The sequence below is a fragment of the Tachypleus tridentatus genome, chromosome 9, assembly GCF_004210375.1.
Source record: "Tachypleus tridentatus isolate NWPU-2018 chromosome 9, ASM421037v1, whole genome shotgun sequence".
Taxonomy (NCBI): domain Eukaryota; kingdom Metazoa; phylum Arthropoda; class Merostomata; order Xiphosura; family Limulidae; genus Tachypleus; species Tachypleus tridentatus.
The window spans coordinates 47,385,943-47,401,534 of record NC_134833.1 but is presented as its reverse complement, the minus strand read 5'-3'; the positions used below and the strand labels follow the sequence as shown (position 1 = coordinate 47,401,534).

The 15,592-nt window shown below is 31.9% G+C and overlaps 1 protein-coding gene across 12 annotated transcripts in view; it reads left to right on the top strand.

The window, feature by feature from the left end:
• Positions 1–15,592, top strand: part of Ppox (protoporphyrinogen oxidase) — a 99,359-nt gene that overhangs the window by 53,550 nt on the left and 30,217 nt on the right. For all 12 annotated transcript variants that reach the window (XM_076454190.1, XM_076454183.1, XM_076454182.1 and 9 more), the window contains 3 exons: positions 8,515–8,711; positions 12,827–12,887; positions 13,381–13,499. In XM_076454190.1, the coding sequence (XP_076310305.1) occupies positions 8,515–8,711; positions 12,827–12,887; positions 13,381–13,499 (377 nt within the window). The remainder of the gene's footprint in view (positions 1–8,514; positions 8,712–12,826; positions 12,888–13,380; positions 13,500–15,592) is intronic.

Below are 15,592 nucleotides of genomic sequence, written 5' to 3'. Positions count from 1 at the left end.
CATTCTAAATGAAAACTTCTTTTTCGAAGGGGTAGAGAAGGATTTTATATTTTATTTTCTTTGCCCTTACACTAACTGTAGCAAATACATCAATGTGAAGTGAAATAAAAATTTGAAAAATACAAAAAAAATGAATAATATCATAATTACTGACTCTATTATTGATCAGAAATACCCAAAGTAATTTTCTTAATAACTTGAATGTTTTCACAATGGTTTTCTTTTAATTTTAAGGTTTTGTTGCTGTACTTCAGATCTGTTACTGTGCATAAAAAAGCAATAAGTTATTGCAAGAATTTCTTTAGAGTTCCAACTTTTAACCTTTTTCACATCTGCTTTCTTTGAATTTTATGGTTTTATTGTCTGTAATTGTCTCAGAGAATTCTGTCAAGAGGTCATTAGCTGCTTCCTGTCAACTTCATTAAACACCATATAATTTTTGCACTGTAACTGCCTGTAAATCTCAGTGAAATTTACACATTTGGTTTTAAAAACAGTTATTCATGTAGCATTTAAATATATACCTTAGAACACAAAAACTATTGTGATTTTAATGGCTTTCTAACTAAGCTATAAATTGGTTATAAAAAATCTTAAATGTAAGAGTTGAACAATTAATGATCACAGACAAAAGAAGTAAGAACAAAAGTTAATAAACATGTCCATCATATACAGTTACGAGAGAAAGTGTTAGTACCCCTGCGTCGTGAGTAGTTTTTTCTCATAACTTAAAATCTATCATGATTAGGATAATGAAAGTATAGTATAATATAAATATTATATTAACACATGTTTCCATAAATTTTTATGTAAATTGAACGACAAATAAACTATTTATAAATAAATAACTAAACATAGGAAGGGCAGAAAGTGTTCGTGTGTCTACTTTAATAGTCAGTTCTGTAGCCTTTCAGGTGAATTACATGACGCAGTTTCTCTTGATAGCCCTCCATGATCATTTGACAGTACTCGACTGGTATTGTCTTCCATTCATCTTTACAGAAGGCCTCCAACTCTTGCAAGTTTTTCTGATGATGCTGATGAACATTGGTCTTAAACTCATGTCAAATGTTTTCAGTTGGGTTGAGATCAGGTAACTGCTATAGCCACTCCAGAATGCTTATATGGTTCCTCTGCAACCAGGATTACACATATTTAAATGTGTGCTTAGGGTCATTGTCGTGGTGGAAGATCCAACGACACCCAAGCTGCAAGTTCCGAGCATCATTCTTGATGAAAGTGCCCAATATATCAATGTACTCTTCTTTTTTCATGATTGCATTGATGCAGTAAAGGCTGCCTACATCAGAAGAGCTGAAGGAACCCCATAGCATGATTGAGCCACCTCTGTGTTTAACTGCAGGGACGACGTTCTTTAGAAGATTTCGTTCCTCCTTCTTATGGAAAATATAGCAAACATCATTGTGGCTGAAAAGCTCGGTTTTAGTCTCGTCAGACCAAAGAAAACTCTTACAATAGGAAAAGGGTTTATCTACATGCTTTCTTGCATACCTCAATCGTGCTTCTAAATGAACAGGCTTTAAATATGGAGTTTTACGAGGACGGCATGCTTTGAACCCAGAAGAGCTTAACATGTTCATAACTGTAGAGGTTCCTACTTCAACCCCAGTTTCCTTTACCAGTTTCTGTATGTCATTACGTGTTAAACAAAGGTTTCTACTAACTTCTCTGAGAACCTTCCTCTTGGTTCTCTCTGGAATTTTGGTGGGGCGTCTGGAACGAGGGAGGTTTGCAATTGATTCTGTAAGCTTAAACTTGGTAATTATTCTTTGAACAGTAGATTTTGGCACATTAAGTTGTGTAGCAATACCAGAAAGAGACACATGAGACTTGTATGTTATAATAATTTGTTTTTTTAAATCATTGGACAGTTGTTTTCTGTTTGCCATGATTACCAAGCAGATAATGATGGAGATGACGCTAAATTGCTGGAAGTAAATTTTTTGCTGGCTAAATTCCAATAATTATGAGCCCAGTGTCTAGTTTTGGAATGGTATAACGTAGTTTATTCGCCAAACTAAACAAAATTTTTATGGGAATATCAATTTTTTCACATGTTCTGAAATGTACGAACACCTTCTGCTCCTCCTATTTTTGGTTATTTGTTTATAAACAGTTTATTTGTCATTTAATTTACATAAAAATTTATGGAGATGTTTGTCAGTATAATATTTATATATACATCTATTAGCCTACTCGTGATACTTTTTAAGTTATGAGTAAAAAACTTCTTTGGACGCAGGGGTACAAACACTTTCTGTCATAACTGTAAGTATCTGTAATTAGATAATTGCTAAGAAAGCCATGATAATATGAAATGGGTTTCTCCAATATGTTTGAGAAATTTATAAGTATCTTGACATGTTTCAGTGGTAGGAGTTTTGAATTTTACATTCTTGCTTTTAACTATATGTATAATTTGTGTTTCTGTTCTGGTCAAGTTTGTGTATATTGATAATAAAGTTGTTTAATGAAAATTTGAATTAAACTGAAAATTGGTCATGAAATTCAGTGATATCCCAATATATAAACAGTTAAATTAGTTAAAAATGATTTAATCAAAAGTAATTATGAGAACTCAAAATGTTAGTGTTTTGATTATTTGGGTACATGGAATAATTGGAAACAATAATAATCAGTCACACAATTTTTATAAATTAACAGTTTTAAGTAGCATTAATTAAGGTTATTAACTAATTTAGTTAATTGCCCTGCATTAACAAGAACAAAGTGTGGAAATTGAGTTTAAATGTCAAAGTTTTACGTTGGTAATTTTTTGGACAGAAATCCACTTTTACAGTGGGTACATTTTCTTTTTTCTCTTTAGTAATAGTTTTGGAGTAAAAGTTATCTATTTTATTTAATCATGATATATGATTTTTGTTTCACATGACTTATAAAATAATTTACCTTTGCATAGTATGTCTTGAAGCAGTTCAGACAAATCATGTTGTTGAAAAACACTTTCGTCATTTTGAATAGAAATCTGCATGACGCTATTTCTACACAACTCAAACATAACTCTCTTTTCACTTCTTAAAGTCCAATCATCATCAAACCTTAATATAAGAATCACTTTCTTCATGCAAAATTTACAAGCCACTTTCAAAGTTAATATGAGTGTCTTATTAATAACTGCAAATGTTGCATTCTTCAATTTTACTAATTTCATCACATGAATCTTATAAATTATCACTAATTGTGGTTTCATTCTTGTTCTTCAAATATGTATGTTTCATTGGAGTGATCATGTTTGTTAACACTTGCATTTCTGTACAAAAGTTATGTGAGATGAAATTGTAAGAGGGAGTTAAGAGACCACAGAAAATGGGGCTAGGTGAATAAAAAGAGCATTTCAAGTTCCATGGCTTTTATATATATATATATTACACACACGTGGTAAATTAGGGACAGCTAGTGTAGGTAGCCCTGATATAGCTTTGTGCAAAATTCAAACCAAACAAATTTGTGCATCTAAACATAACTTATATCATAAGAAATAAGTTTCAAACATTTTGTACTTCTGGGTGAATATGATGTTAAAAAAATATTAAAATATAAAATTTATGTTACTCCTCACAGATATGTGTGTGGTTTACTATGCATTTGTTTTAAGATTGAAAGAATTAGACTGTTTTCTTTTTTTTTTCTTAATGTGCAAGTGTGTATAAATATTTTTAGCTCTAGTACTAATTTGTGCTAATGCTATGTCTTGATATACTTCTGTATGCTTATGCCAGTTATGGGAAGAAATCAATAAATCTGTATCCAATGCTGGTTGAAGCAATGTTATTAATCATACCAATATATTTTTATTTAATATTTCATTAGATCTAAAGTTTAACTATAATCATCTATAAATGTATGAAATGTAAAAAATATACCATCAACTTTATAAATTACAAAAACAGATTTTTGTGCACTAACATTTGAGTGGCACACATACAATGTTATTGTGTAAACATGATTGCCTGTGTTTACAATAAGACCCATGATTAATGAAAATTTTCCAAAATAATGCAAGGCACAACAATGTATTGGAAATTCAGCACTTCTAAACCAAATATGGGCCATCATGATGACATTAATCTAAAGGCAATTTTATTCATGCTAGAATTAGATCTTTTTGTTTATAGCAAGAATCTTGTATAAATTGTGAACCATAGTGTCTGTCCATACATTTGTTTGTCTACAGTTTACAGTAGTCACTTCCCACACTTTGTTTAAGAAGCTGCACAAGTAGGCATAGCCCAACATTTACTTTTGAAATAAAGGGAGAACAGTTATGAGTAATGTAAAAATAAATAAAGTAATATTTTACAAGCAGGTTATTTTACACTAAAGCATTAAGAATTGATCATACTATCATTTACATTTCAAAATGTGACATAACTTTAAAGAATAAAAATTGTAGATTTAGCATGTGTTACTGTTAAGCAGCTCATAGCATAACTGAAATGCTCGATAATTACTTTTCATAGTGGGTGGTTATAAGTAGCTGAGAACTTTGGTTCTGAGTACAACACGATTAACTTGTTTAACTTCCATGAAATAATTTAAATTGATAGATTAACTTAAACTCTTCCCATCACTTGGGATGATTACTTATGCATGTCATCTATAAACTTTTATGAATCCTGATATTGAAACAATAATAGGAAAATTATAATGATACATACTAACACATGTATATTATGATAAAAATTAGAATTCTCAATTAATGAATAAATAACTGTACTTAATAAAATTAATCTGACTATAAATCTTGATATATATTAAATTTTACCAAGTTTAAAAATTAATAGCATTGCATAATAATTCATTACCTTTGAGTATTAACTATAATGTTGAAATAGGAATATAAAATAATTAAATGAATATTTGTGTTGTAAGTTCAAGTTTTATTTTGACCCCACTCCTTCTCTAAATTTACAAAATGCAAGGTCAGTATAGTTTTGAAACAAACTGGTTTTCACATCAAAAAGCTAGGAATTGTTACAAATAGATTTACACCTTAGGAAAACAAGTTATAAACCATTCATTTGTTTCTTTTAATAATGTTTTAAGATTAGAAGTTTTATTGACTTTGAGAACTATTGACTGTTATGGTTAATTCAAATTAAAAGATAACTTTCCAGAGTATGTTCCTTCTCAGTGAAATTTTCAGTTTTCATTTGGGGAAGAGAAAACATACTTAGCTGTACATGGGTTTATTCTATATTCCACACTTCACTGAAGCAACAAACCTGGAACTATTATGTGTATATTCTGCTACTTGATGAGAGGTTGAGCAAGTTTATCAGTATAAAACAGTGTTACATTCATGCTTGCTTTGGAAGTGAAACATTTATCCACACAAATAACTCAAACCAGACTTCTTAAGACATGCTGCTATCTCTGGTTTATTTCACAATCTGTTTTCTGATGCCACAGGCCTTACTTCTAAAAAAATTGTTGCAGATATCTATGGATGTACCCAATATTAATTGAAAATTTACATGAAATATTATGAATGGAAGCTAATGAACTCAATTCAGTAAATTATGTCGCAAGTTGGATTTTGTGGCTAAAACACGATTTATGTTTTTAAAGTTAGGTATAAGCAGCTGACTGGAAATTTGAAGAAACTTTATCAGATGTTTGCTAATTTTTCAAAGATTCTCCAACAAGAGTTGACCACTTCAAAGTTGTGACTTGATGCTTATACCTTTTATCAAAATTTTATAAGTACTGATGGCTAAAGAACATCAGTGTTGTAGAAGAGTACTTGTCCCTGCCTCTTGATTTTAAAACATATATGGATATGCAGAAAAGACCACCAAAACTGAACTCATATAACAGTATTTGTGAAAATGTTAGTTCTTATCACTTCATTTCTCAAAAATTCAAAGATGATAAACCAGTGTTACCTTTCATGGCTTCAGATTGCAGTGGTCATTGATTTGTCACTTCAGAATAACTAGAAAATGAAACAGGACTGCAACCTGTTGCCAGCCTGGATTTTACATACAAAAAGATTTTAAAGGTACCTTCCAAAATTGATACTGGATTTGTTACAAAGAAGGTCCTTAATGATTTAAAGAGGGCTTCAGAAAATTTGTAATAAAGACTTGCTAAGCTTTTGACTGGATTGTAGACAGTTCCTATAAGCTGTTATTGTGAAAATTAATCAGAAATCCCCCTTAACTGGAAGCTTGCTAAGGAACATGAGCAGTTTGAATACAGAAGTGATGCTGTTAAAAATATCATCAAATGCTGTTATATTTTCAGTTTGTCTGAAAGTTCTGGTAAATTCAGGTAAGAGTGAAGGAAAGGGACTTTGTCACTATTCTCAGGCAGTGCAAATAATTTCTCATGACATCTCTTCAACATCCTGGTTCAAGAGTTTGCATGTTTCAGAGAGAGCACAACGTACTAGATACTATGTACTGTACAATGTTGATTATGTGAACATCAGTTATTTGTAAGTTCAATTATCTGGATCAAATTTTCTTTATAAAAAATACAAATATAAAATATATCCTGACATGCTTGGGTCACTTTGTAGCATAGGATAGATCTCACCACAGAACCATCATCTGCAACATTAGCCTTATTGAGTGTGTAGCATACTTTGTATTTCACTAAAAAACGTATGTGTATTTCTTTTATTCAAAGTTGCTCCTTGTTGGGGTGAAAATGTCTGCCAAGTGCAAAATAGTAGTTCTTTCATTGAGTGATAAAGTAGACATTGTTAACAAGTTAAAAGAAGGTGAATCTAAGAAAAAGTTACAAGAGAAATATGGTATTGAAACCTCAACAGTACCAGGCATTAAAAAAAATAGTGACTAAGCTCTTAATTTTGTTTCTGTTTTGCAGAAGAATGGTGGAATATCAGTATGGAAAGCAATTTATAAACTTAATGGTAATCCAGAATACAAGACAAGGTCAGGATAGCTGTGAAACTAAGTTGCAACATGACGTGTACTGGAAATTCATGGTTAAAAGCTTTCTGTTGACTTTTCAGAGACAGATAATTTTGCATATAAACTAAAAAAAATTGATTTATGAATAAAAGTATGACAATGATTTCTATCATACAGATGCAACTGTGCATAACTGGATAACAGCCAAACACATTACTGACATCACAATGAGAAGCAACTGCACCTAGTTATAAAATGTGTAAAGAGATAGTGATAATTTTGGCACTTATTGATGTCATTGGAAATTGCAAACCATTTTTGCTACACAGGAAATAAAAACCTCAGTGATTCAACCTTGTGAAAAATTTACCTGTTGTTTGTAATAATAGGAGGAAAGTTTGGATGAATACTCAAGTATTTCTTGAAAGGTAAGACAGCTACTAAATCATCATTCCTGAGGTTAAAAATAATACCAAAAGAAAGTTGGAAAGACTGAAAATGTTTTGCTTCTTTTAATCAGTCTGTTGACTCATCCCTCATGATGGTGGCATAATTAAGGTTATATTTTTCTCACAAAATGTGACTTTTGTAATACATCCAATAAATCAGGAAGAGGCCTGGCATGGCCAGGTGGTTAAGGCACTCGACTCATAACCTTAGGGTTGTGGGTTCAAATCCCTGTTACACCAAACATGCGTGCCCTTTCTGCCGTGAGGGTGTTATAACGTGATGCTCAATTCTACTATTCATTGGTAAAAGAGTAGCCCAAGAGTTGGTGGTGGGTGGTTATGACTTGCTGCCTTCCCTCTAGTCTTACACTGCTAAATTAGGGATAACTAGCACAGATAGCCCTCTTGTAGCTTTGCATGAAATTCAAAACAAACCAAACCAAAAATTGGGGAGTAAGCAAAACATACATGGGAATCAACTCTATTGAGGACTTATTGTGCAACAGGGACAATGTAAGTATTATAAGGTTTTTAAAAAATCTTGATTGCAAAGAATGTTACATGGTGGCTGATTCTTGGAACTACTTAAAGGCACACACAAAAAATTAACTGCATCTAAAGAAGAAGCCAGGCACAAAAAATATTGTAACATAGCAATAGTAGAAGTAAAAGAAATCCCTGGATGCTCTAATTGTGATTTAGATGTCAGAGATTGGGTAAACTGTAATGCTGATTATCCTGGCTATCAGCTATTAAAAGAAAAGGAAATTGTATTTTCTGTAAAGAAAGATGCTGTTCATGAAGCTACTATAAACTTATTGTAACATTGTTATAGGAAAAACTGGCAAGGAATTGCTGTTGTGGGTCTATAACTTCCATATTGTTAAATCATTAACCTTTTAATGATTTTTAATTTTGCATATTGAACAGAAGCAGTAAATTAAATTGTAGTGTACTCTTCAAATTTTTGATGTAATGAATAGTGCATAAAACAATTTGTAAATAAAAAAATATAGTTTTGTTAAAATATGGATGTTTAAAATTACTTGTTATATGTATTTATAAGCTAACAGTATTAAATTTTCTTATGTAACTTGTATATTAAATTATTTGTCATATGCTTGATATTTCTGTTTTAGAGTCAAAGTTAGAAGATTTGTTGCACAGTGATCTTGTTATTAAATCTAAAAGTCAAGGATGGGCCATGTGGACTTTGAGGAATGGTTTACAAAGCTTACCAGAAGCAATAGCCAAACATTTAGAAAATGATGATCTTGTACAGATTTTAACAAATGCTCCATGCAAAAGAATAAATTTTGAAGGTGGTAAAGCTGTGGTGAGTTAAATGGTTTAAAATATAAAATGCATTCTGCATACTTTTATTATTTTTTGTATGGAAGTAGCACATTACCTTTTTTTTGTTGCATTTATAAACATTAATAACTGAAATGTTATAATAGCTTAAAAACAGACACTACAAACATAAAGAAGGTCACCAGGTTAAGTTTTTGAATGTAAATGTCATTTAATTTTGGTAAAGTTTTAGGGGAATAAAAACCCATTATATGGTAAATCTCTATATTTCACTGTTAGACAATAAACCCTTTGCTGTAGTCCTGAAAGCCAGTTGGAAACCTAACATTGTTATTTGGTGGTCCATTATCTTGGAAAAATTTGTCAACAAAATATCTTGTAGTTCAATGAGTACAGATACAGTACATGCAAAAAGCACTGCTTCATTGGCCAAATGATGGGTAATTGGGGTTGCCCATGTTACCAATTATAGGCAGGATGAGGATGCATTAATATTTGGATTGAACACTAAGTCTATATGTGGTCATGTCCAAAATAAAAATGCTTTAAACAAAATGAGCAACTTCTAACAGTTGAATAAAATTTGTTTGAATAATTGTTTAACAATATGCTGAATCTGATATCACTATTATGTATAAAAACTGGAGTACCCATTTCCATGGACCTTCTGCAAGGCTACTAAATTTACAATTTATGTAAGTTGATTAATTAATGAAAGGTTGTTTTTAGGGCATGAAAAGTTGCTTTCTTGTTGTGCCTCATCTTTTCAATTATCCCCTTTTCTCTGATTCTTTGCATCTTCAACATTTTCCTGGATATTTTCTTGATTCTTGTACAGAATGGACTCAATCATCTCCCTCAGGTATTCATGTTATGGACATCTTGTAGGGAAGATTCATTATTCACTTTCTCTTCTACATGAGATATTCTTTTGTTTGGAGACTGTGGTTACACTGTATGCATGTATCCTCTTTAATAGCTGCTGGGAGATTTGAAGGCACATGCTTTGCAGTTTTTTATTTACCCTTGTGCCTCTTCTCATCTTATTTTCCCTCTGTTGTGATGTATAGATTGTTCCAACTTTACTTGAAACATACCACCCATTCACCACACTTGCATCTTTACACTGATACCTTCCTTTCCCATTGAGATGGTGGTTCTCAATACCTCCACTCATTTTATGGTCTGGTTTGTTGAGTAATGATTGCTTAACTGTTTAAGCTTGCAAAATTGTTTTAGTCACAGTTATTATGCATCTCATGATGATCCATTTAGATACTTTTATGGTCATTTCCTACATCAATCACTGGGGAGTTACCCACTTTTTGGGTGTTATTCAACCTGTTATTTTGTTTTTTCATGTAATTTCATTGATTTTGATGATTGGCACTAAACAAGTGGTGTTATCCACACCTTTTGCTTCTAGCCTCGCACTGTTCTCTTCCTTTCAATTGTTTTCACCTTCTACTTGATTGTTGCCATCATTATTCAACTATTTATTGCTGCCTTATGTCTTTTATATTGTCAGAATTGACTGAATTCTTTCCTAAACACTCCTTTCTTCTGAAGACTAAAGTTGCATGAGAGGGAGTTGATTTTTATCATATCTCCCTTCTCCTTCATTGTTATGCAGTCATTCCATACCGATTCATTTTTTGTATCCATTTGAGGCCATTCATTACTATTGTGCTTGGACTCTTCTATTATGTGGTCACCACCACCCATGCTCTTTGTTTTTCTTTGCATACCTTGTTCCTCTTCTGAGGACTTATTCCCTTCCACTTTAACTGCTTGGATTTGTCAGTTTGTCAAACTAGCATGTTCTTTTTTTTGTATGAGTTCAACCAATGCTTTTTTTAATGTCACTTACCATCAGATTTGGTATATCACATTCTCTCTCTTGCTTCCCTTCAATGCTGGCCATTGGAATCTTACAGGCTGCTTATGAACTTCACCTGAAACATTTACCTCCCACTACTTTCTTCACTGGGTGATTTCGTGTCCATCTGGTTTTTGCTTTCCTTCAGGTGCATTCTATGGTGTATTTAATGGATTTAGTGTGATGTATTGTGCATTTTGATTTTAATTTCCAGTTCCATCACTGATCTTGTATGTTTTTCATGTCACCACTATGCGAACACTAATATTCTCATACATATCTACAAAAAATACAATCAAATACTTGCACAACATTTGGACCTAAAAGCTACATTAACTATGTTTGATGTTATCTTATCCCACCAGTTTGCTGGTGTGGCTTTACAGGGAATGCTTGTCCAAAATCCATATCATGCAGATGAATACAGAAAATGTTAAAGTTATTTTCCCCACCTCAGTAACTAGTTGAGATGAGAGGTTTTCTACAAGACTACTTTGAGATTATGTATTTATAATTAATCTGGTTGGTTTTGCATCTTTTACAAAAAGATTTAGCACCAAGTGTAGTCCTTCTCTTTAACCTGGCTCACACTTGCTGTCTTTAATTTTAGTAACCCATTTCACTTTTTCTTGGTAGGAATTCCATGTAATTTACACTGTTTACAGTTATCTTTTCTGGGGTTCTCCTCTATGTGCAACCTCCTTTCTCCCTGTTGTTGTAGCAGATGATGGAAGAACTCTGACTTACCCAATACAATGCCAGTTGATATGGAGAATGTTTGAGCCTACTTCTCATTTGAAGTATAAAGTTGGAATTGTAGTACATGACACTTCATTACAATATCTTGCAAGCAATTTCCAGTGGATATGTCCAGCAGGATGGGACTTGGGTTAACTTCAGAATGCAGGTGAGAGCACATGTTCCTTACACCATTGCTATAGCATTTATCATGTAAGTATCTGACCAAGACAGAATGGCCTAAAGTCTTATTTGCACAACACATTTCATGGTCTTTTCCTTTCTATTACTATTTTAGAAAGTAGCCCATCTTCGTAATTGATCAGTAATGGCCCCAACACCATCTTTTAGTGGTGCATACAGACATATAGCATGTCATAAGTTAACAGTTTCCTTACCTGAAATTGTATTTCAGATACATACTTAGGTTTCTGCTTTACCTCCCACACTTCTACCCTCCTTCTAGTACATTTTATTTGCCTTGTTAAGAATGAGCTTATGATTTTATGCTAGTGTTCACAGGATTAATGCACATAAAGGTTGTGTCACCCTTTTGTTAATGGAGAGTACAGCATTCTAATGAATACATCATAGGCTGGTGCAATACATGTTGATGTCTGGGGGGTGAAAGTGTGTTTAAGGTTTATGACATGCATAGGAAATTCCAAGGCAGTTGCATGCAAGGTGATAGCTGTTGGCAGTTTAAAAAAGGTATCTATTTAAAACATTTTCAAGTAAGGAAAATATTAACTTTAAAAAATTCTAATTACCTTTCTGCACCACTAACTAGAACCACTGGCGTCTGGTCTAGAAAGTACTGTGCTGAAGTGTGTAACCAAGGATTCATGGTTTGTATGCTTTTGCTGGAAAATTAAGCTCCACAGTTTGAGTTTGTGAGTACCTTTTAAGAATAACATTCAAATTCTACTATTCAATCAGAGTAACTGTTCATTATGGCCTAGTCTGTTTGATTTTTACACCATTGATTAGCTGCTTTCCTTCTTGTCTGTTAGTTCAAAATTAGGGATGACTATCACAGATGGCCATTATGCAGCTTTCAAACTATTTGTAGTTGGACATCATTTCTTGAAACGATAGATAAGTTAATAATCTGTGTCTATAACATGACTAATTCCAACTGAAGATGACACTAATAACTTTACTAACATTTTAAGCTCTCATGCTGTACTATATTCCATATTATATCCATAGCAGTGCCATATTGACAACTTTCTTAACCAATCATTTAATCCACATTATAGAACAATAAATGTTTAGACCACATCTACAGTCACATGGCTCTTAAGTGTTACAAATACAATGTTGCAGGATTTAAGAACTAGATCAAAATCATGCATGGGACAATATCCAATTGAACAGTGTTTTTTTTGCATATACTGTAGCTTATACTTAACTTGCTATAGCATATTTATAAAATTTACAAATTCTAATCAAAAACATAACATACCAGATTGGAAAGGCTTAAAATTACTTAATTGTTTTCCATTTATTCATTACAGGTGATGTTTGGAGAATCCCATCTTTTGGTTAACCATGTATTTTCAAGTATTCCATCCAGAAGTAAAGAAACTGTACTTTTTAACATTTGTTATTATTATAAAGATAAAATAAGAGTTGATTTAGTTAAAGTAATGAAAATTGGACAGCGGAGTCATTTGAAATTAATAAATAAACTAATTTTAACTTACAGAATATGTTTAGAAAATTAATGTAGAACTTGTTAAATAAATAGTTCTTTAAAAAATGTAATTTTTAACTTTAAGAGGAAACAAACTTTGCTAATTCTTGTTTATTTTTAATTGGATAGTTCTGTTTATGGTGTAACTATGGTAGGTTGTGTGTGTGGTCTCCAATTTTAAACAAAAACAGTCTTTTATATGTTTGAAAGTTTCTTAAGATTGTTCTAAGTTCAAAAAATGTTAAAAGGCTTTTTTGAATACAAAGGTACACTAGTGGTAATTAGTTAAACTGATGATTGCATGTAAAATATATTCATAATTGAGATGATGTATCTAAAATAAACAGTTTATTATTTATTTATGTAATTTTGCAGCACTCTCAAGACTACTTTCAGCAAGTTACCCGACATTGGCACAGAATCTTTCATCTATTCAAGCAGTCCATGTTGCTGTTGTAAACCTGGAATTCAAAGGAAAGGTGTTGCAAAATGAGGTAATTACTAAGTTATTTTGTTGCTGGTTTAGTATTACAAGTATAAAAATATCAGTTTTGTAGTGCATCTTGCAAAATGTATAATACGCTAGGCCAGACATAAAAAATTACTTCATTTCTGATAATAGCCTGAGAAAAATTCAATTAGACAGATGAAAATTTTAAAAAAAATTTTTGTGTGTGTAAGCAATAGCCAGTAAAATATGTGGGTTATGAAAGTACAATAATTTTAATGCAGCTGATAACTTTGGGGGATTAATATCAACTATGAGACATTAAAAACATCAATATAAAATTACATATAGGTTAACTCTCCTACTCTGCCATAACTAATAAAGAATAGTTCTCTCTAGTTGCTGGAACATGAAAATATTTTTGAAGAGTTTTTAGAATCCTATGGGTCGTCTTTAGTCTTATGCCAAGGCACTCATAGTAAAGCGAGTGTACAGTTTTGTATTACTTTTTTTTCAAGCTGTCATTGATCATGTACTCAAGCTTCTACATTGACAACAGATGTCATTCCTCGAGCATGCTGCAGTGTAATATGGAACCTTTACAGAGCTTGCATCTGTGAAATTTTTGTAAACATAAGTCTTAGTCTTTAGATGGCTTAATCGGTGAACCATGTGTATTCAAACGCATTGAGCAATATTGCAAACAAACTTGCTCACACTTTGTAAGCTATGACATACAGTAGACAACATTGATTTCCAACTTTCCACACCTTTAGTAGTGAACCTAGCATTTTTTACACTGAGTGATATTGGAATACTAGGCTCAAGCTTCTTTCCACCCCCTTGGATATCAGGTCTATTGTGTGACCTTCCTGTACCTCAGTATAGTGATGTTTGTTTAACTCCTTTTCTAACTTAGACTTGAATGGAAATCTATCTACCTCTATGTTTTGTGTGTGTTTGTGCTCATGACTTGTAGTGATGTCTGTTGGTTCAGGTAGCTATGAAAACATTCATTGGTAGCAATGAACTTTAAGCAAGTTCTGATATGTTTATATCTTTATTGGTGTACTCTTATCTTGACCCTTTCCATGCAGGTCATTATGTTTTTAACTTGAATTTAAACTTTTATTAAGCAACTTAGAATAAAACTGTAATTTTAATTTTAATATTATACTTTATTTAATTTTTTAGTTGAAATATGAAAGTAAATATTAAAAAATTGCTAAATACCAATCAAAGATCAATAAAACAAAAATTAATAAATATAAATAGATGTATAATGTTATAAAATTTAAGGTGCTTAGAGTAAAAAAGGTAATTTAGATTTATTTCATAATTTTTTAAAGTAGAGTTCATACAGATAATATATAGTTTTTCTGAAAAAAGTTTGAGAAAGAAGTCAAATGAAATTTGACAGGTTAAGATTTAAAATATGTGGTTAGTTTGTGGATGCCTGCCATGCCATTACAGGACTTGATTTTGTTTCAATGAACAACTGTCTTCTTTCCTGAACACAAATATAAACCTATTGAAACTTGGTATCACTGTCTAAGCAGGGTTCATCTAAATGTATGTTATCAAGTGTCCATTTACCAAGGATTACCTTATAATTAATTATTTGAAGATGCAAATTTATGCACAATTTACAACATCCAGTTTGTTTATTTGATACACTTAATTTAGAAATATCTTGGAATTTCTGCTAAACATGCTACTAGATCAGCATTGGCCCTGTACTTTCTATCATTGTTGCACTGCTCAAAGAAATCTAAGCTGAATCAACCATCTTTTGTCAGTTTACAATGTCTGCCTACTGCATCATCTATGAAATTTTCGTTTTTTATTTAAAATTTTGTTTTATTTGGACGTTGCCATTTGATGGATAAACAAAAAGGATGGTAGAAAACAACAAAATACATAAATGAATATGATTTACCTCTGTATCCATTTATTTTAGATGTGTCTTCATTCACAAGCAAAAACCCATGCTATGATTTCTTCTTCCTTTATATCCACAACTTTGAAGACTTGGAAAATACTCTCAGTAATTCTATCAAGGTTTTATGAATTAAAAAAAGCCTGGACACAAATCTGAGCTAATTGAAAATATACAGGAGCCTCATATCATTATTCTCT